Source organism: Ornithorhynchus anatinus, chromosome 3, assembly GCF_004115215.2.
Source record: "Ornithorhynchus anatinus isolate Pmale09 chromosome 3, mOrnAna1.pri.v4, whole genome shotgun sequence".
Classification (NCBI taxonomy): Eukaryota; Metazoa; Chordata; class Mammalia; order Monotremata; family Ornithorhynchidae; genus Ornithorhynchus; species Ornithorhynchus anatinus.
The window spans coordinates 6394964-6411940 of NC_041730.1; the positions used below are offsets into that span (position 1 = coordinate 6394964).

Below are 16977 nucleotides of genomic sequence, written 5' to 3' on the forward strand. Positions count from 1 at the left end.
GTCGGCCCCGACGCGGGCACGCCACCGCCGGTGCGGTCGGAGGTGGAGTCTGCCCGCGTCATGACCCCGGGGACCCTATCGAGGCCGGGGCCGTGACCTTCCAGGCCTCCGTCGACTACACGACGCGGGAGGTGGCCGAGCCGGTCGAGGCCTCGTTCGGGATCTTGGCGGGGGACGAGGTGGGTGTCGCGGCTCGGCTGGGGTGGTTGTGGGCGGGGAAGGGTGCGGATCTCGTCGCGTGTGTGTGTGTGTTTTGGGGGGGGGGGGTCTCTGTCAGGCCCCCCGCTCCCCAGAGCTACATCACGGCGGAAAAGCTGTCGCCGGAGCCGGCCAGATGCTACGGGTCGTGGGTTCTAATCCTGGCTCCGCCACTTATCGACTGTGTGACTTTGGGCAAGTCTCTTCACTTCTCTGGGCCTCATCTGTAAAACGGGGATGAAGACTGTGAGCCCCACGTGGGACGACCTGATTAGCTTGTATCTACCCCAGGGCTTAGAACAGTGCTCGGGACCTGGTAAGTGCTTAACGAATACCTTTTTTTTTTTTTTTAAACATCTGCTACATGGGCCCCTTGACTTCAAGGCCTTCTCCAGCACCAATCTTTGGCGAGAGCAACCTCTGACTGCCCGCCCACCCCCCCTTGCCCCTTCCAGCCCGAGGACGACCTCGGACCCTCCCTTCCTCCCCAGCTTGGGGTCCTCTGGACCTTGGCTGGGCTCCTCTCTTCACTAAAATAGGTGAAGCAGCATGGCTCAGTGGGTAGAGCACGGGCCTGGGAGTCAGAAGGTCACGCGTTCTGATCCCAGCCCCGCCCCTCATAACAATAATAATAATGTTGGTTTTTGTTAAGCACTTACTATGTGCCCAGCACTGTTCTAAGCACTGGGGGGGATACAAGATCGTCAGGTTGTCCCTGGGGGGCTCACGGTCTTCGTCCCCATTCTACAGAGGAGGGAACTGAGGCCCGGAGAAAGGAAGCCACTTGCCCAAGGCCACACACCCGGCTCTGCCGCTTGTCAGCTGTGGCCTTGGGCAAGTCACTTCCCTTCTCCGGGCCTCGGTTCCCTCCTCTGTAAAATGGGGGTTAAGACTGTGAGCCCTATGTGGGACAGGGACTGTGTTGAGCCCCATTTGCCTGTATCCTCCCCAGTGCTTAGTACAGTGCCTGGCACCCAGTAAGCACTTAAATACCATCATAATAATAAGTGCTTAACAAATACCAACATAATAATCATGCTAAGTGCTTAAATACCCTCCTAATAATGATTATCATCATTATTACGAATCGAGCGGCCCCAGCTACTCGGTCCCGCCTCCAAGTCCTTATGAGCCACAGCACGAAGGAGCCGGTCCCTCCTCTGCCGGCCCGGCCCTGGCCCGGGGAAGCCGGAATCTGGAGGCGGAATCGGGGTGGGGGTCGGGGGTGTGTGAGAGAGAGAGGCGCGCCGGGGAGGGAGCGGTCAGCGAGCCTGGCGACTCTAGACTTGCGTCCCCACCTCGTGACCGCGGATCACCCGCCGCCCTGGCCCTCTGCCCCACTGAGTCAGCGCCGCGGTCTCGGCTCTCCTCTCCCCCCGGCTCCCGCGCTGACGGCGGTCACCGGGTCGGGGGTAGCCGGGGGGGGCGGGGGACGGGGGCGGCGGGGCAGGCCTATTCCCGTTCCGCCCCGTCCACCTCCCCTGCCTCCTGGCGCCAGGACGATCCTCCCACCCCGGGGGAGACGCTCACCTCTGCGCCGCAGAGGAAGGAATTGGATGAACAACAGCCTTTATTGAGTGCCGCGGCGGGGGGGGGGGCCGGGGGCCCGGAGGGCTCTGCCAAGCACTTAGCAGGGAACGACAGAGGTAAAAGACCCATCTCTGCCCTCAAGGAGCCTACAGTCTACTCCAGGAAAAAGAAAAAGTTACTTCTAAGAGGAAGACAGAGTTTAGGATGGGGGCCACCCCCTTCTCCTCCCCAGAGAACAGAGATTCTGTCCCCAGCCCGTGCGCTCAAAGCGGGTGGCTTCACCCTTCCCTCCCCGCGCCCAATTCCCACCTGGGCCCCGCTGCCGCTCTCCTCGTCTCCTCCCGCCTCCGGCTTTCTGCTCCGACCCCGCTCCCTTCGCTCCGGGACCGGGGCCGGTCACCCCCCCCGTCCCCCGTCGGCCGATCGAGGTGTTTACGGGGCGCGCGCCGTGCACTTGACGCTCGGCTCCGGCCCCGGGAGGGGGAAGGGGCAGGATCCCACCGGTGAGGTGAGGGTCTTCTACTTAACCGAGGGCCAAGTGGCGGGGGCGGGGGGGTGGGCGTAGCGAGGTCGGGCGGGCCCCCCGCCGGGCCGGAAGGGGCCGTGGACCATCCCCGGTAGGCGACGGAGACGGCGGCGGCCCAGGCGGGCCTCTAGTCCACCACAGCCGAGCTGGCCATGGTACTGACGCCGCAGGCTCGGGCCCCTCGGTACAAATAGTAGTAGCCCTGCGGGGGGACGGAGAGGGACGGGAGCGACGGGGACCCGGGGGGGGCCGCGCGGGGACGGACCCGGGGGGGAGCGACCGGTGCCCGGGGGAGCCGCCCGGACGGGCCGCAGGGGGGCGGGCCGGGAGAGGGGTGACGGGGGGGAGTGGGATGGGGAGGCTGCGGGGGGGGGGGACGGACCGGGAGGGGAGCGACCGGTGGCCCGGGGGGGACGGACCGGGAGGGGAGTGCCGAATGGAGAGGCTGCGGGGCGATGGACTGGGAGGGGAGGGACCGGGGGAGCCCGACGGAGAGGTCCCGCTGGGATCAGAAGCGGATCGGCACTCACCTCCTCTCCCCAGTCAGCGCCCCAGCTGTTCTTGATGGCCCAGAAGGGGATGCCGGAGCCTGGCGGGGAAGGGAAGGACAGACAGACAGAGAGAGAGACGCACACAACCTACTGAGCGGGGCCAGCGGGAGGCCGAAGAGACCCGACTGATTGGGGTGGACGGGGAGGGGAGGAAAGGGGGCCTTAGTGAGGTGGGCAAGGGGAGGGGAAGGAAGAGAGTCTAGTGGGGTGGGGGAGAAAGAGAGTCCAGTGAGGGGGTGGGGGGAGGGAGTCTAAGAGGGGACAGGGGAGGAAAGAGGGTCTAGTGAGGTGGGCGGGGAGAGGAAAGTGTCAAGTTGCGGGGAGGGGAGGAAAGAGAGCCTAGTGAGGCGGGGGGGGGGGGGGGATGATAATCATCACAGTCGTATTTGTTAAGCGCTTACTATGTGCCAAGCACCCTGGGGAGGGCTCTGCCCTGCTGAGTGGTTGGCCCCCACCCCCGACCAAGACAGCAACCCCCCGGTTCCAGGCATACCGCGTCTAACTGCCCCCCGCCCCCCCACCCCCAGGGCCCTGCTCCGCCCTGGCCCGGGCCGGCCTGGCCCGGGTCGGGACTCACGGTTGCCGTAGCCCACGAGCAGCACCGCGTGGTCGATGAGCCAGGAGGTGCACAGCGGCCGGAAGGGGTGGGAGACCCCGCCACGGTAGAACTGGAGGGAGGGAGAGAGGGAAGTCAGCGTGGGGCTCAAGGGGTGGCCGCCCCCTCTCCCCCCGGGCCCCCGAGGCCAAGGAGAGTTGGCGGCGGTGGGTCGGGGGAGGCGCGGGGAAGACCCGGGCCGGAGGGCCGGGGGTAGGGGCGGCGGGGAGGGGGCGGGCACCGCGGCGGCGAGGCTCACCTGCATGGCGAAGGCGTTGAGGGCGACGGACACGGGGCCGTTCTCGGCCAGCCAGGCCGCGAGCTCTGAGGCGGGGGGGAAGCGAGGGCGGACCGGGGCCCGGGGGCCGTTGGGTCGGCCCCAGGCTCAGGGCGGGCGTCCCGTGCCCTCCCTCCCCCTCCCCGGTTTCCACCCGTTCCAGCCCCCGGCCCCCACCCGTTCCAACCCCCGGCCCCCCGCTCACCCGCCTCATCCCGGCTCAGTTCCACCGAGCTGTTGATGTAGACGGTGGCCTTGTCCGGGGAGAAGCCGCAACGCTGCCGACGGCCCCGGTAGCTGTAGTCGCTCTCTGTCTCCAGGCCCCCTGGGCGGGGGCGGGGGCAGGGTCCGGGGTCGGAGGGAGGAAGACGAGTGGACTCCATCCTTTCTTCTCCTTCCCCCAGTCTGCCCCTCCGCACCTCTCCCGGGCGCGCCCGCACGCGCTCTTACCGAGGGTCTCGATCGCCGTGTAGGCGTTGGAGGGGAGGCCCCCCCCACAGGCCTGGTCGAGCGTGTCACAGTCCACCAGCTCTGCCACGGGAGCAAGAGGACGTGAGGGGACGTGAGGGGGGAGGCGGCACGCGTCCACCTTCCGGGTGGGAGAGGGCGGCAGCCGGAGGGGGGGGTCGGGCTGGAGCCCCGGGGGCCCCGGGGGACCCCTTACCCTGCTCGGAGAGAGACAGCAGCGTCCCCCGCTTCAGGAACCACTGGCCTTCCACGTTGCCCGTGACAGAGAAGGCCCAGCACGACCCGCACATGCCCTGGGAATAGACGGGAACACGGGGGTTGGGGAGAAGCGGAGACCCCCCCCACCCGCTCCCCCTCCCCCCAGGCCAAATCATTTCTCCACCCAGCGGCCGTGGCCGGCCTGTCTCGCATTTACCTCGGCGCTCGATACGTAATAATGGTCGATAATCATGGTGCTTGTTAAGCGACTACTCTGTGCCAAGCACTGTTCTGAGCGCCGGGGGAGATGATTGGGTCGGACGCGGTCCCGGTTCCCCGGGGGGCTCGTGCTCCCAATCCCCATTTTACAGATGAGGCCCAGAGGAGCGAAGCGACCTGCCGAAGGTCACCCAGCGGACCCGGGGCCGAGCCGGGACTAGAACCCAGGTCTTTCTGACTGCCAGGCCCGGGCTTTGGCCACTAAGCCACGGCTTAGTGAAAAGAGCCTGGGCTTGGGAGTCGGAAATCGTGGGTTCTTATCCCGGCTCCGCCGCTTGTCAGCTGTGTGACCTTGGGCAAGTCTCTTAACTTCTCCAGAGAGGCAGAGAACTGCTGCTTAACTTGTAGAGAAGCAGCGTGGCTCAGGGGAAAGAGCCCGGGCTGGGGAGTCAGAGGTCATGGGTTCGAATTCCGGCTCTGCCACTCGTCAGCTGGGTGACTGTGGGCGAGTCACTTCACTTCTCTGGGCCTCAGTGCCTCCTCTGTAAAATGGGGATTAAGACCGTGAGCCTCACGTGGGACAACCCGATGACCCTGTATCTCCCCCAGCGCTCAGAACGGTGCTCTGCACATAGTAAGCGCTTAACAAATACCAACATTATTATTATTTTCTGGGTCTCAGTTACCTCATCTGTAAAACGGGGATGAAGACTGTGAGCCCTACGTGGGACAACATGATTACTTTGCATCTGCCCCAGCGCTTAGAACAGTGCTTGGCACACTTAGAGAAGCAGCGTGGCTCAGTGGAAAGAGGGGCTTGGGAATCAGAGGTCATGGGTTCGTATCCCGGCTCCGCCACTCGTCAGCTGGGTGACTGTGGGCGAGTCACTTCACTTCTCTGGGCCTCAGTGACCTCATCTGGAAAATGGGGATGAAGACTGGGAGCCCCATGTGGGACAACCTGATTACCTGTATCTACCCCAGCGCTTAGAACAGTGCTCTGCACATAGGAAGCACAACAAATACCAACATTATTAGTAGTAGTAGTAGTAAGCGCTTAACAAATACCAACATTATTATTATCATTATCATAATGATGGAGGGTCCCGACCTGCTCCCCCGTCCCCTCCCCGCCTCGCCCCGCCCCCGGCCCCTCACCTGATCTTTGACGCTGGTAACAGCCCCGTGCTCCCTCCAGTCCCACGCCGGGGGTGCGGGCCCAGCGGCGGGCGGGGCCGGGCGCAGCGGGCGGCCGGGGACACGGCTCAGCACCGGGTTTAGGTAGAAGGTCCGAAACTCCTCCTCTGAGAGGGAGCCAGCCAGCCAGTCAGTCAGTCGAGCGTGTTTAAGGAGCGCTTACTGTGTGCAGAGCACCGTTCTAAGCGCTTGGGAGAGTACGATACGGCCCACACATTCCCCGCTCGCAACTTCATCCACTCATCCAATCGTATTTATCGAGCACTTAGCGTGTGCAGAGCACTGGACTGAGTGTTATACGAGAACCGTATAACAGACACGTTCCCCGTTCGCGACTTCATTCGTCCAGTGAAGTGTTTACGGAGCGCTTACTGTGTGCAAAGGGTCGTGCTAAACGCTTGGGGGAGTATGCTTGGGAGTCAGAGGTCATGGGTTCGAATGCCGGCTCTGCCACTTGTCAGCTGTGTGACTGTGGGCAGGTCACTTGGCTTCTCTGTGCCTCAGTGACCTCAACTGTAAAATGGGGATGAAAACTGTGAGCCCTACGTGGGACAACCTGATCACCCTGATCCCAGCGCTTAGAACAGTGCTCTGCACTTAGTAAGCGCTTAACAAATACCAACATTATTATCATTATTACAACAGAACAATAAAAGAGACACATTCCCTGCCCTCAATGAGTTTACAGTCCAGAGGGGGAGACGGACGTTAACAGGAATAAATAAATGACAGATGTGGACATGAGTGCCGTGGGGCCGGATAAAGGGAGCAGGTCAGGGTGACGCAGGGGGAGTGGGAGAAGAGGGGCTTAGTCGGGGAAGGCCTCTTGGAGGAGGCGGGCCCTCGGGAAGGGGGAGAGGAAGAAGGGGGCCGACGGGAGGGCCGATAAGAGGGCTGACAAGAGGCTTGGCAAGAGGCCTGACGAGAGGCCTGACGAGAGGCTTGACAAGAGGGCTTGACAAGAGGCCTGACAAGAGGGCTTGATAAAGAAGGCTTGACAAGAGGGCCTGACAAGATGGTTGACCGGAGGGCTGACCGGCACCGAAGGGAACAGCCGGAGATACCACCCAGCCCACAGAGGGGGACGGGGGCAAGCGTGACTCAGTGGAAAGAGCCCGGGCTTGGGAGGCAGAGGTCACGGGCTCTAATCCCGGCTCCGCCGCCGGTCAGCCGGGTGACTTGGGGCAAGTCCCTTCGCTTCTCTGGGCCTCGGTCACCTCATCCGGAAAAGGGGATGAAGACTGGGAGCCCCGGGGGGGACAATCTGATCACCTCGTATCACCCCCCCCCCCCAGCGCACAGAAGAGTGCTTCGCACATAGCGCTTAACAAATACCATCGTTATTAGGATCTCAAAAAGGGAGGGGCCCAAACCTGCCTCTCTCAGTTCAGGGAGGCCCAAGCCAGGTCAGTCTCTTCACACTGGCCTGACACCAATGGGAACGGGTTTTTGCCCTTTTTAGGCGGGGGTGGGAACCGGAGCCCCCTGTCCTGCCCGGCGATGGCATGTCTCACCTCCCCACCCCCCGCCCCACCCGTTATCCCCCTCCAGACTGGAAGCTCCTTATGGGTAGAGAATGTGCCTGCTAATTCTGGGGCGTTATGATAATATTACTACCACTGTTGATAATAATAATGCTATTTGGTAAGCACTTTCTATCTGTCAAGCGCCGTACTAAGCGTTGTACATTCCAAGCGCTTAGTACGGCGCTCTGCACAGAGTAAGCGCTCGATAAACGCGACTGAACGAATGAATACACGCTAAGCGGGTGGGGCACGGGCCCCGTCCCACGTGGGGCTCGCGGTCTTCGGCCCCATTTTCCAGATGAGGTCGCTGAGGCCCGGAGAAGTGAACTGAGCTCCCCGAGGTCACCCAGCAAACAAGTGGCGGAGCCGGCGCTAGAACCCAGGTCCGCCCGTACTCTCTCCACGAGGCCACGCTGCTTGTACCCTCTCAAGCACAGTGCTCTGCGCATAGCAAGCGCTCAATAAACACCACCGATCGATCGATGGGTGCGTCGGGAGAGCACGCCCCGCCTCCCACCCCCACCCCCCGTCCGGAGCATCTCCTACCTGTGAGGTCACTGAACTTGGTGACTCCATATCGGGCTGAACCCTGGTCCAGCTCCTGGATCCTTCGGGCCCGTTCCAGGTTGTGGGCGAAGATGCCAAGACGTCGCTGAGTCTCTGCGGACCACAGGCGGGGAGAACAGGAGTGGCCGCGACGGGGGGAAGGGTGTTGTTTGGTGGGGGTGGGTGGGGGGAGGTTAAGTGCCAGGCTGGGACCCTGCCAATCTCCCTGGGTTGTTTTGGGGGTGAAGAGGAGTGGTCGGGGCGACTGGGGGAACAGGCCGAGCATCTCTGAGGCCGGATAATAATAAGGATGGAATCCGTTAAGCGCCTACTATGTGCCGGGCACTCTGCTAAGCGCTGGGGTGGGTACAGACAGGTCGGGCTGGACTCAGTTCCTGGCCCACGGGGGGCTCCCACTCTCAATCCCCATTTTCCAGCTGAGGGAAATGAGGCCCAGAGAAGTGAAGTGATTCGTCCAAGGCCACACAGCAGACAAGAGGCGGAGCCGGGATCAGAACCCCTGGACAGGTCCGGGCTCCGTCCGCAACGCCACGCTGCTTCTCGGGCAACGGGGCGGGCACGTCGCCCGCGGGTCGGGCGCCCACCCTGCCGCGGAGGGCGGAGGCTCCGCCGGATGGGACGGACCGCTCCATCCCGGGAGTTGGAAACACAGGAGCGGACACACTGGTCTGACCGGCGCGATGTGGGGAGTGACTTCTGGGCGCTAATTGTCGGCGAATCCATAACCAGACCGGTAATTGCAGTTTCCTTTCTTAGAGGACCGGGAGGCATTACTGGTCTGACAGGGGTTTGGGGATGGGATGGGGGAGCGGGGTGGGGGGGGACAGGAGGCAGAGTGATGGGGGTTAGGGGGGAGGAGGAGCGTGGCTCAGTGGCAAGAGCCCGGGTTGGGGAGTCAGAGGTCGCGGGTTCTAATCCCGGCTCTGCCGCTGATCGGCTGTGTGATTTTGGGCAAGTCACTTCACATCTCTGTGCCTCAGTTCCCTCATCTGTAAAATGGGGATGAAGACTGGGAGCCCCAGGTGGGACGACCTGATCACCTTGTATCTCCCCCCAGCATTTAAAACAGTGCTTGGCACATAGTAAGCGCTTCACAGATATACCATCATCATTATTATTATCTGGGGTCCCCTCCTCGGCCTTTCCCGCCATTCCTCCGCCTGTGGGCTCTCCCGGCCCGCCTCACCTGTGGCATTGGCGTAGCTCCGACTGTAGGTGGTGAGGAATTCCTTGAAGAGGGAGATCACCTCCACCGAGTGACCCTGGAAGGTGCAAGGGAGGTGACGCTTCCCAACATCCCCACGGCCACCACCGGGGAACCCCGACGCGTCCACTCGTATTTATTAAGCGCTTACTGGGTGCGGAGCACTGTTCTGAGCGCTCGGGAAAGTACAAAACAACAACAAAGAGTGACATTCCCTGCCCCCAGCGAGCTCGCAGTCTAGGGGGTGGAGACAGACAGCAATACAAATAAATAAAATGACAGATATGGACATAAGCGCGGCGGGGCTGGGTTGGCAGGAGGGAAGAGCAGAGAGAGCGAGTCAGGGTGCCGCGGAAGGGAGTGGGAGAGGAGGAAACGTGGGGCTCAGGCTGGAAAGGCCTCTTGGAAGAGGTGTATCCCTTCCTGCTTCAGGAAGGGGTGAGGCCACCGATCAGTCATTCCATCGTGTTTACCGAGCGCTTACTGCGCGCGAAGCACTCTACTAAGTGCTTGGGCAAGGACCATAGACCAACAGACCCATTCCCTGCCCACGGTGAGCTCACGGCCAATCTGGCGGATCTATCGAGCGCCGACTGCGTGCCGAGCACTGTACTAAGCGCTTGGGAGAGTACGATAGAGTTAGGAGACACCCATCCCCGCCCTTGAAGAGCTTACGATCTAGCAGGGGGAGGCAGACATTAAGATAAAAATGACAGGTAAAAGAAAATTCAAATGACAGGTCGTAGAAGCGACCGAGTATAAGGATATGTACGGAAATCACAGTGATGGTATTTGTTAAGCGCTCACTGTGTGCCCGGCACTGTACCGGGCGCCGGGGTAGATAGAAGCAAATCGAGCGGGATACGGTCCCGGTCCCAGGTGGGGCTAACAGTCTCAACCCCCATTTTAGAGATGAGATGACAGAGGCCCAGAGAAAGAAAGCGACTTGCCCAAGGCCACTCGGCCGACAAGCGGTGGAGCCGGGATTGGAACCCATGACCTTCCAACTCCCAGGCCCCCGCTCTATCCACGACACCCTGCTGCAGGGGCGGTGTGGGTACTAAAGAGCTTAGGGAGTACAGGCTTAATCAATTAATGGACCGTAAACTGCCTGTGGGGAGAGATTGCATTTTTCAACTCTCTCGTGTTGCTCTCGCTCCGCGAAATGCTCAATAAATACCGCCCAGTGAGCACTTTCTGTGTGCGGAGCGCTGAACTAAGCACTTGGGAAACTGCAGTACGATAGAGCTGAGAGACGTGATCCCTGCCCATAAGAACACGGTCTGGGGGGAGAGGCAGACCCAGGGTAAATTAGGGATATGGACATCAGTGCTGTAGGGCAGTGGTATTTATTGAGCGCTACTCTCTGCGGAGCGCTGTTTAAAGCACTCGGGAAAGTACAATATAATAGAGTTGGTAGATGTGATCCCTGCCCACAGCCAGCTTATAGTCTACAAGCTGAGGCAGACATTAAAATAAATTACGGGGACGGGAGGAAAATCGAGTATACGGATATTTCCGTAAGTGCTGTGGGGATGGGAGGGGGGAGTATAAAAGTGCTTATTAATAATAACGCTACTTGCGAAGCGCTTACGGTGTGCCCAGCCCCGTTCTGAACACTGGGGTAGATCCCAGTTAGGTTGGACAGTCCCTGTCCCACTTGGGGCTCACATTCTTCATCCCCATTTTCCAGACAAAGGAACTGAGGCCCAGAGAAATGCTGCGACGCGCCGAAGGCGGACAGGGGAGGTGTGTGAGGGCTTGCTGAGGATACCAAGTGTTCAAAGGGGACGTTTCCAAATGCACAGGTGTCGCAGAAGGAAGGGGGAGGAGGGAAACCGAGGGCTTAGTCAGGGAAGGCTTTAGAAATGTAAAATATAAGGATATTAAATGCGGAAGCAGCACGGAGTTGGGGGGAGCAGCATTGCGTAATGGAGAGATCACGGGCCTGGGAGTCAGAAGGTCATGAGTGCTAATCCCGGCTCCACCACTCGTCTGCTGCGTGGCCTTGGGCAACTCGCTTAATTTCTCTGGACCTCAGTTCCCTCATCTATAAAATGGGGATTAAGACGGTGAGCCCCGGGTGGGACAGGGACTGTGTCCAACCCCATTTGCTTATAACCAGCCCAGCGCCGAGAACAGTGCCAGGTATAAAGTAAGCGCTTAACAAATACCATTATTATTATTATTATTAATAATAGGTGAGGTAGAATGGAGGGAAAATAAAGCGGGGAAATAAATGAGGATTAGTCAGGGAAGGTTGCCCCGATCCTGTCGCTCTGTCTCGCTCCCTTCCTTCACGCTTCCCTCCCCCAGGCCCAAAGCACTTTTAATAATCATAATAATAATAACAATAATGTTGGTATTTGTTAAGCGCTTACGCTATGCAGAGCACTGTTCTAAGCGCTGGGGTAGACACAGGGTCATCAGGTTGTCCCACATGAGGCTCACAGTCGTAATCCCCATTTTACAGACGAGGTAACTGAGGCACAGAGAAGTTAAGTGACTCGCCCACAGTCACACAGCTGACAAGCGGCAGAGCCGGGATTCGAACCCATGACCTCTGACTCCCAAGCCCATGCCCTTTCCACTTTTGTCCTTATCCGTGATGTATCTATTTCTATTCATGCCCGTCTCTCCCTCTAGACTGTACGTTTATTGTCGGCAGGGAATACGTCCGTTATATTTTCGCGCCGCACTCCCCCGGACGCTTCGTCCGGTGCTCCGCGCACAGTAAGCGCTCCATAAATATCGCCGATTGGGGTGAGGGGGGAAAGACGCCACCTTCTCGCCCTGTCTAACCAGGGTCCTCACCTGGGTGGGATCTTCCTGGGGCAGCGGTTGACGGTGGTCCAGATTCCTGGGCTCATCCGGGGTCTCTAGACAGGACACATGAAGTTCGGTTACCTGCCCCCCACCCCCATAATAATAGCCGTGGTATTTCTTAAGCGCTCACAATGTGCCAGGCACCGTACTAAGCGCTGGGGGTGGATACCAGGTAACCGGCTTGGACACGGTCCCTGTCCCACGGTGGGCTCGCCGTCTCAATCCCCGTTTTACAGAGGAGGTAACCGAGGGAAGGGAGGTGGCCTCGCTCAAGGCCGCACGACGGACAAGCGGCGGGGCCGGGATTAGAACCCGTGACCTTCTGACTCCCAGGCCTCGGCTCTATCCTTTTTGCCGCGCCGCTTCCAACCGTCACCCCCTCCAGAGCCCTGGGGAGAAAGAGGGGACCGCGGAGTCCCCCCGCCATGGACCCCTTGGACTTTTCTCACCTGCCGGGCCGCAACCTCGTTTCAGCGGCATTCGCTCGTCCAGCTGCGGCCAGTCCAGGACTTGAGAGTCACAAGGCTGAAGGGAGAAAAGAGGAGAGGGGCTCCGTCCGAGGTCCCCACGTGGCCCCGTGACTCGGGGAGTTGAGGCAGCCACGTCATTCGGTCGAGATGTGTTTATTGGATCCCGATCGTGGGTAGAGCGCCGTACTAAGCGCTTGGGAGAGAACGACGCCACAGACGCATTCCCTGCCCACAAGGAGCTGACGGTCTAGACGGGCAGACGGACGTTAAGAGAAAGAAATAAACGACAGATATGGACGGAGGCGGTGCGGGGCCGGGGAGGGGTGAATAATAATCATGTTGATATCTGTTAAGCGCTTACTCTGTGCAGGGCACTGTTCTAAGCGCTGGGGTAGATACAGGGTCATCGGGTCGTCCCCCGGGAGACTCACAGTTGATCCCCATTTTACAGATGAGGGAACTGAGGCCCAGAGAAGTGACGTGAGTCGCCCACGGTCACCCAGCTGACGTGGCAGAGCGGGGATTCGAACCCATGACCTCCGACTCCCAAGCCCGGGCTCTTTCCACTGAGCCGCGCTGCTTCTCTAGGGAGCAAGTCAGGGTGACGCAGAAGGGAGTGGGAGAAGAGGGTTTAGTCAGGGAAGGCCTCTCGGAGGAGATGGGCCTTTGAGAAGAAAAGGACTCCTGCCCGGAAGCCAGGCAGCGGTTAGTGTTCCAGGCGCTTAATACAGTGCGCTGCACACAGTAAGCGCTCAATACATAGGACGGAATGAACGACTGAAGGAATGATCCCCAAGGATGGTCTCGGTCATCTGACTGACACATTTCCCCCAGAGCCACCAGGCAGCTGGCTGCTGCCTCGGCTCATCTGGGCTTGAGACCACTAATAATAATAATAATAATAATAATAATAATGGTATTTGTTCAGTCCTTACTGTGTGCCAGGCACTGTCCTAAGCACTGGGGTGGATGCATGAAAATCAGGTGGGACACAGTCCCTGCTCCACATGGGGCTTGCAGCCTCAATCCCCATCAAAGAAGCAGCGTGGCTCAGTGGAAAGAGCACAGGCTGGGGAATCAGAGGTCATGGGTTCCAATCCCGGCTCTGGGTGACCTTGGGCAAGTCACTTCACTTCTCTGGGCCTCAGTTCCCTCCTCTGTAAAATGGGGATGAAGACTGGGCGCCCCACGTGGGACAACCTGATCACCTTGTATCCTTCCCAAGGCTTAGAACGGTGCTTTGCACATAATAAGTGCTTAACAGATGTCATTCTTATGATCATTATATTTTGAGGATGAGGGAACTGAGGCCCAGAGAAGCGAAGGGACTAGCCCTAGGTCATCCGGCAGGCAGGTGCCGGGATTAGAACCCATGACCTTCTGACTCCCCGGTGGGGGGCCGAGGTATTCCCGGGGCCCGGACCGGCGCCGTCTCCCCCCGCTCGTTGTGTGGCCGTATCTCCTCCCGAGCGCTTGGCGCAGGGTTCGGCACGTAGCGCGCGCCGCAGAAACAGTCCCGCCGGAGAGAAGCAGCGCAGCGTGAGAGAGCCCGGGCTTGGGAGTCGGAGGTCATGGGTTCTAATCCCGGCTCCGCTCCTTGTCAGCCGGGCGACCCGGGGCGAGTCACTTCACTTCTCCGGACCTCAGCGACCTCATCTGGGAAATGGTGACTGAGACCGGGAGCCTCCCGGGAGCGACCCGATCATCTCGTATCCCCTCCCCGGCGCTCAGAGCAGTGCTCGGCGCGTAGTAAGCGCTTAACCGATACCACCATCGTTATGATTACGATTATTATCGGGCTGACGGCCGCCCACACCGAGCGGGGCGGCGGGGGGCTGCGAGAGGAGGGGTCCAGCCCCGTCGCCGCCAGGGACGAGAGGGTCCCTCCGGCCGCCCATCGCCCGACGGGCGGACGGGCGGACGGGCAGGCGGAGAGATGGGCAGACAGGCGGATGGACGGGCAGACGGACAGACGGATAGGTGGACGGACAGGCAGACGGATGGACAGACAGGCGGACGGACAGGGAGACGGACGGATAGGCGGACGGACAGGGAGACGGACGGACAGGCAGACGGATAGACAGACAGGCGGACAGACAGACGGACAGGCGGACAGACGGACGGATGGGCGGACGGACAGGGAGACGGACAGACAGACAGTTAGGCGGACGGACAGGCAGACGGATGGACGGACAGGCGGGTAGATGGATAGACAGACAGGCGGACAGACAGACGGACAGGCAGACGGACGGATAGGCGGACGGACAGGCAGACGGACGGACGGATAGGTGGACGGACAGGCAGACGGATGGACAGACAGGCGGACGGACAGGGAGACGGACGGATAGGCGGACGGACAGGCAGACGGACGGACGGATAGGTGGACGGACAGGCAGACGGATGGACAGACAGGCGGACGGACAGGGAGACGGACGGATAGGCGGACGGACAGGGAGACGGACGGACAGGCAGACGGATAGACAGACAGGCGGACAGACAGACGGACAGGCGGACAGACGGACGGATGGGCGGACGGACAGGGAGACGGACAGACAGACAGTTAGGCGGACGGACAGGCAGACGGATGGACGGACAGGCGGGTAGACGGATAGACAGACAGGCGGACAGACAGACGGACAGGCAGACGGACGGATAGGCGGACGGACAGGCAGACGGACGGACGGATAGGTGGACGGACAGGCAGACGGATGGACAGACAGGCGGGCGGACGGGTGGACAGACAGGCGGACAGGCAGACAGATGGACGGAGAGGCAGATAGACGGCCAGGCGGGCGGCCAGGCGGCCGGACAGACGGCCAGGCGGCCGGCCGGGCAGACAGGCCGAGGGCGGGCAGGACGGGCAGAGGTCACCTGCGGGCCCCGGGGCGGGCGGAGCGGCGCTGGCGGGCCTTGCTGGCGGTGGCGGGGTTGCGTCCGGAGGGCCGGGCGGGCGGCGTCCGGCGGCGCGGGGGGTCGGGGGGCGTCGGGGGCGGGCAGCGGCCGCGGTTGCCCCGGGCCCGGCGACGCCAGCAGCAGCAGCAGCAGCAGCAGCGGCGGCGGCGGCAGCGGCGGCGGCAGCAACGGCGGCAGAGGCCCCGCGACGGACACCCCCCGTCCCCGTCCCCGTCCCCGTCCCCCTCCGGGCCCGGGCCTCCTCCGCTCCATCGCCGCCCGGCCTGTCCGTCCCGTCCCCGGGAGGACTGGGCGGGACTTCTCCCAGGGAGCTCTTTCAGGGGCCGGGCCTCGGGGGCGGGACGATGCCGACACTAACGCTGCTGGCTTGAGCGCCGACGCCTTTCCCGGCGCCGGGGGAGACGCGAGGTCGTCGGCCCGGCCCACGTGGGCTTCCCGCTTCTAATCCCCGTTTTACAGACGAGGTGAACTGAGGCGCGGATCTAGGATAACGACCCCGCCGGGATCGATCAAGCGGAAGCCTCCTCCGGGAGGCCTTCCCAGCCCGAGCCCCGCTTCTGGAAGGGGCTCGGCTTCGGAGTCAGAGGTCACGAGTTCGAATCCCGGCGCGGCCACTTGTCGGCCGGGTGACCGTGGGCAAGGCACTTCACTTCTCTGGGCCTCGGTGACCTCGTCTGTAAAATGGGGATGAAGACCGGGAGCCCCGCGTGGGACCACCTGATTCCCCTACGTCTCCCCCAGCGCTTAGAACGGCGCTCGGCACCTAGTAGGCGCTTAACAAATGCCAACGTTATTATTTATTATTATTATTCTCCTTCCCCTTCCCCGCTCTCCCGCCCTCTGCTCCTCCCCCATCGCTCATCGATAGGATGATAATAACGTCGGTATTTGCTAAACGCTTACTAGGTGCCGGGCGCCGTTCTAAGCGCCGGGGGAGATCCGGGGTCATCGGGTCGCCCCGCGCGAGGCTCCCGGTTAATCCCCGTTTTACGGAAGAGGTCGCCGAGGCCCAGAGAAGTGACTCGCCCGACACATATTATTTATTACCCTGTTCATTTTGTCACTGAGGCGGACGTCTCCTCGATTCTATTTATAATAATAATAATGTTGGTATTTGTTAAGCGCTTACTATGTGCCGAGCACTGTTCTAAGCGCTGGGGTAGACAGAGGGGGAATCAGGTCGTCCCACGTGGGGCTCCCAGTCTTAATCCCCATTTTACAGATGAGGGAACTGAGGCACAGAGAAGTTAAGTGACTCGCCCACAGTCACACAGCCGACAAGTGGCAGAGCTGGGATTCGAACTCATGAGCCCTGACTTCAAAGCCCGTGCTCTTTCCACTGAGCCACGCTGCTTCTCACGCTGCTGTTTATCTTGATGATGCTGTCCGGTGTCGCGCTGTTCCGTTTTGCTTCGCCGCCTTTCTCCCCCGTTTAGGCCGTGAGCCCGTCATTGGGCGGGTTCGTCTCTTTCCGTTGCCCGATTGTCTCTGTCTGTTGCCGAATTGTCCATGCCAAGCGCTTAGTACAGTGACCTGCACATAGTAAGCGCTCCGTAAACGCTAGTGAATGAATGAGATTCCAAGCGCTTAATACGGTGTTGTGCACATAACAATAATAACGTTGGTATTTGTTAAGCGCTTACTGTGTGCCGAGCACCGTTCTAAGCGCTGGGGTAGATAGATACAGGGTCATCGGGTTGTCCCACGTGAGG

The 16977-nt window shown here is 60.9% G+C and overlaps 1 protein-coding gene across 1 annotated transcript; it reads right to left on the reverse strand.

Annotated features, from left to right (window-relative positions):
- Window positions 1-1750: 1750 nt before the first annotated feature.
- CTSF (cathepsin F) lies at window positions 1751-15718 on the reverse strand. Its single transcript, XM_029060146.2, has 13 exons — window positions 15224-15718; window positions 12332-12407; window positions 11871-11935; window positions 9039-9114; window positions 7832-7945; window positions 5721-5866; window positions 4342-4438; window positions 4128-4208; window positions 3883-4002; window positions 3660-3724; window positions 3383-3473; window positions 2785-2843; window positions 1751-2456 (listed from the first exon to the last, which is right to left on the reverse strand). Exons 1-13 carry the CDS (start codon window positions 15515-15517, stop codon window positions 2382-2384), a joined length of 1359 nt encoding a protein of 452 aa, XP_028915979.1. The 5' UTR covers window positions 15518-15718; the 3' UTR covers window positions 1751-2381.
- Window positions 15719-16977: the final 1259 nt, after the last annotated feature.

Coding starts and splice junctions, on each gene's coding strand:
- CTSF (XM_029060146.2), bottom strand. CDS start 15,517: ATGGAGCGGAGGAGGCCCGGGCCCGGAGGGGGACGGGGACGGGGACGG. Junction 4,209..4,341: donor GCTGTCTCTCTCCGAGCAGG/GTAAGGGGTCCC, acceptor CTCCCGTGGCAG/AGCTGGTGGACTGTGACACG. Junction 2,457..2,784: donor GCGCTGACTGGGGAGAGGAG/GTGAGTGCCGAT, acceptor GTCCCCCCGCAG/GGCTACTACTATTTGTACCG.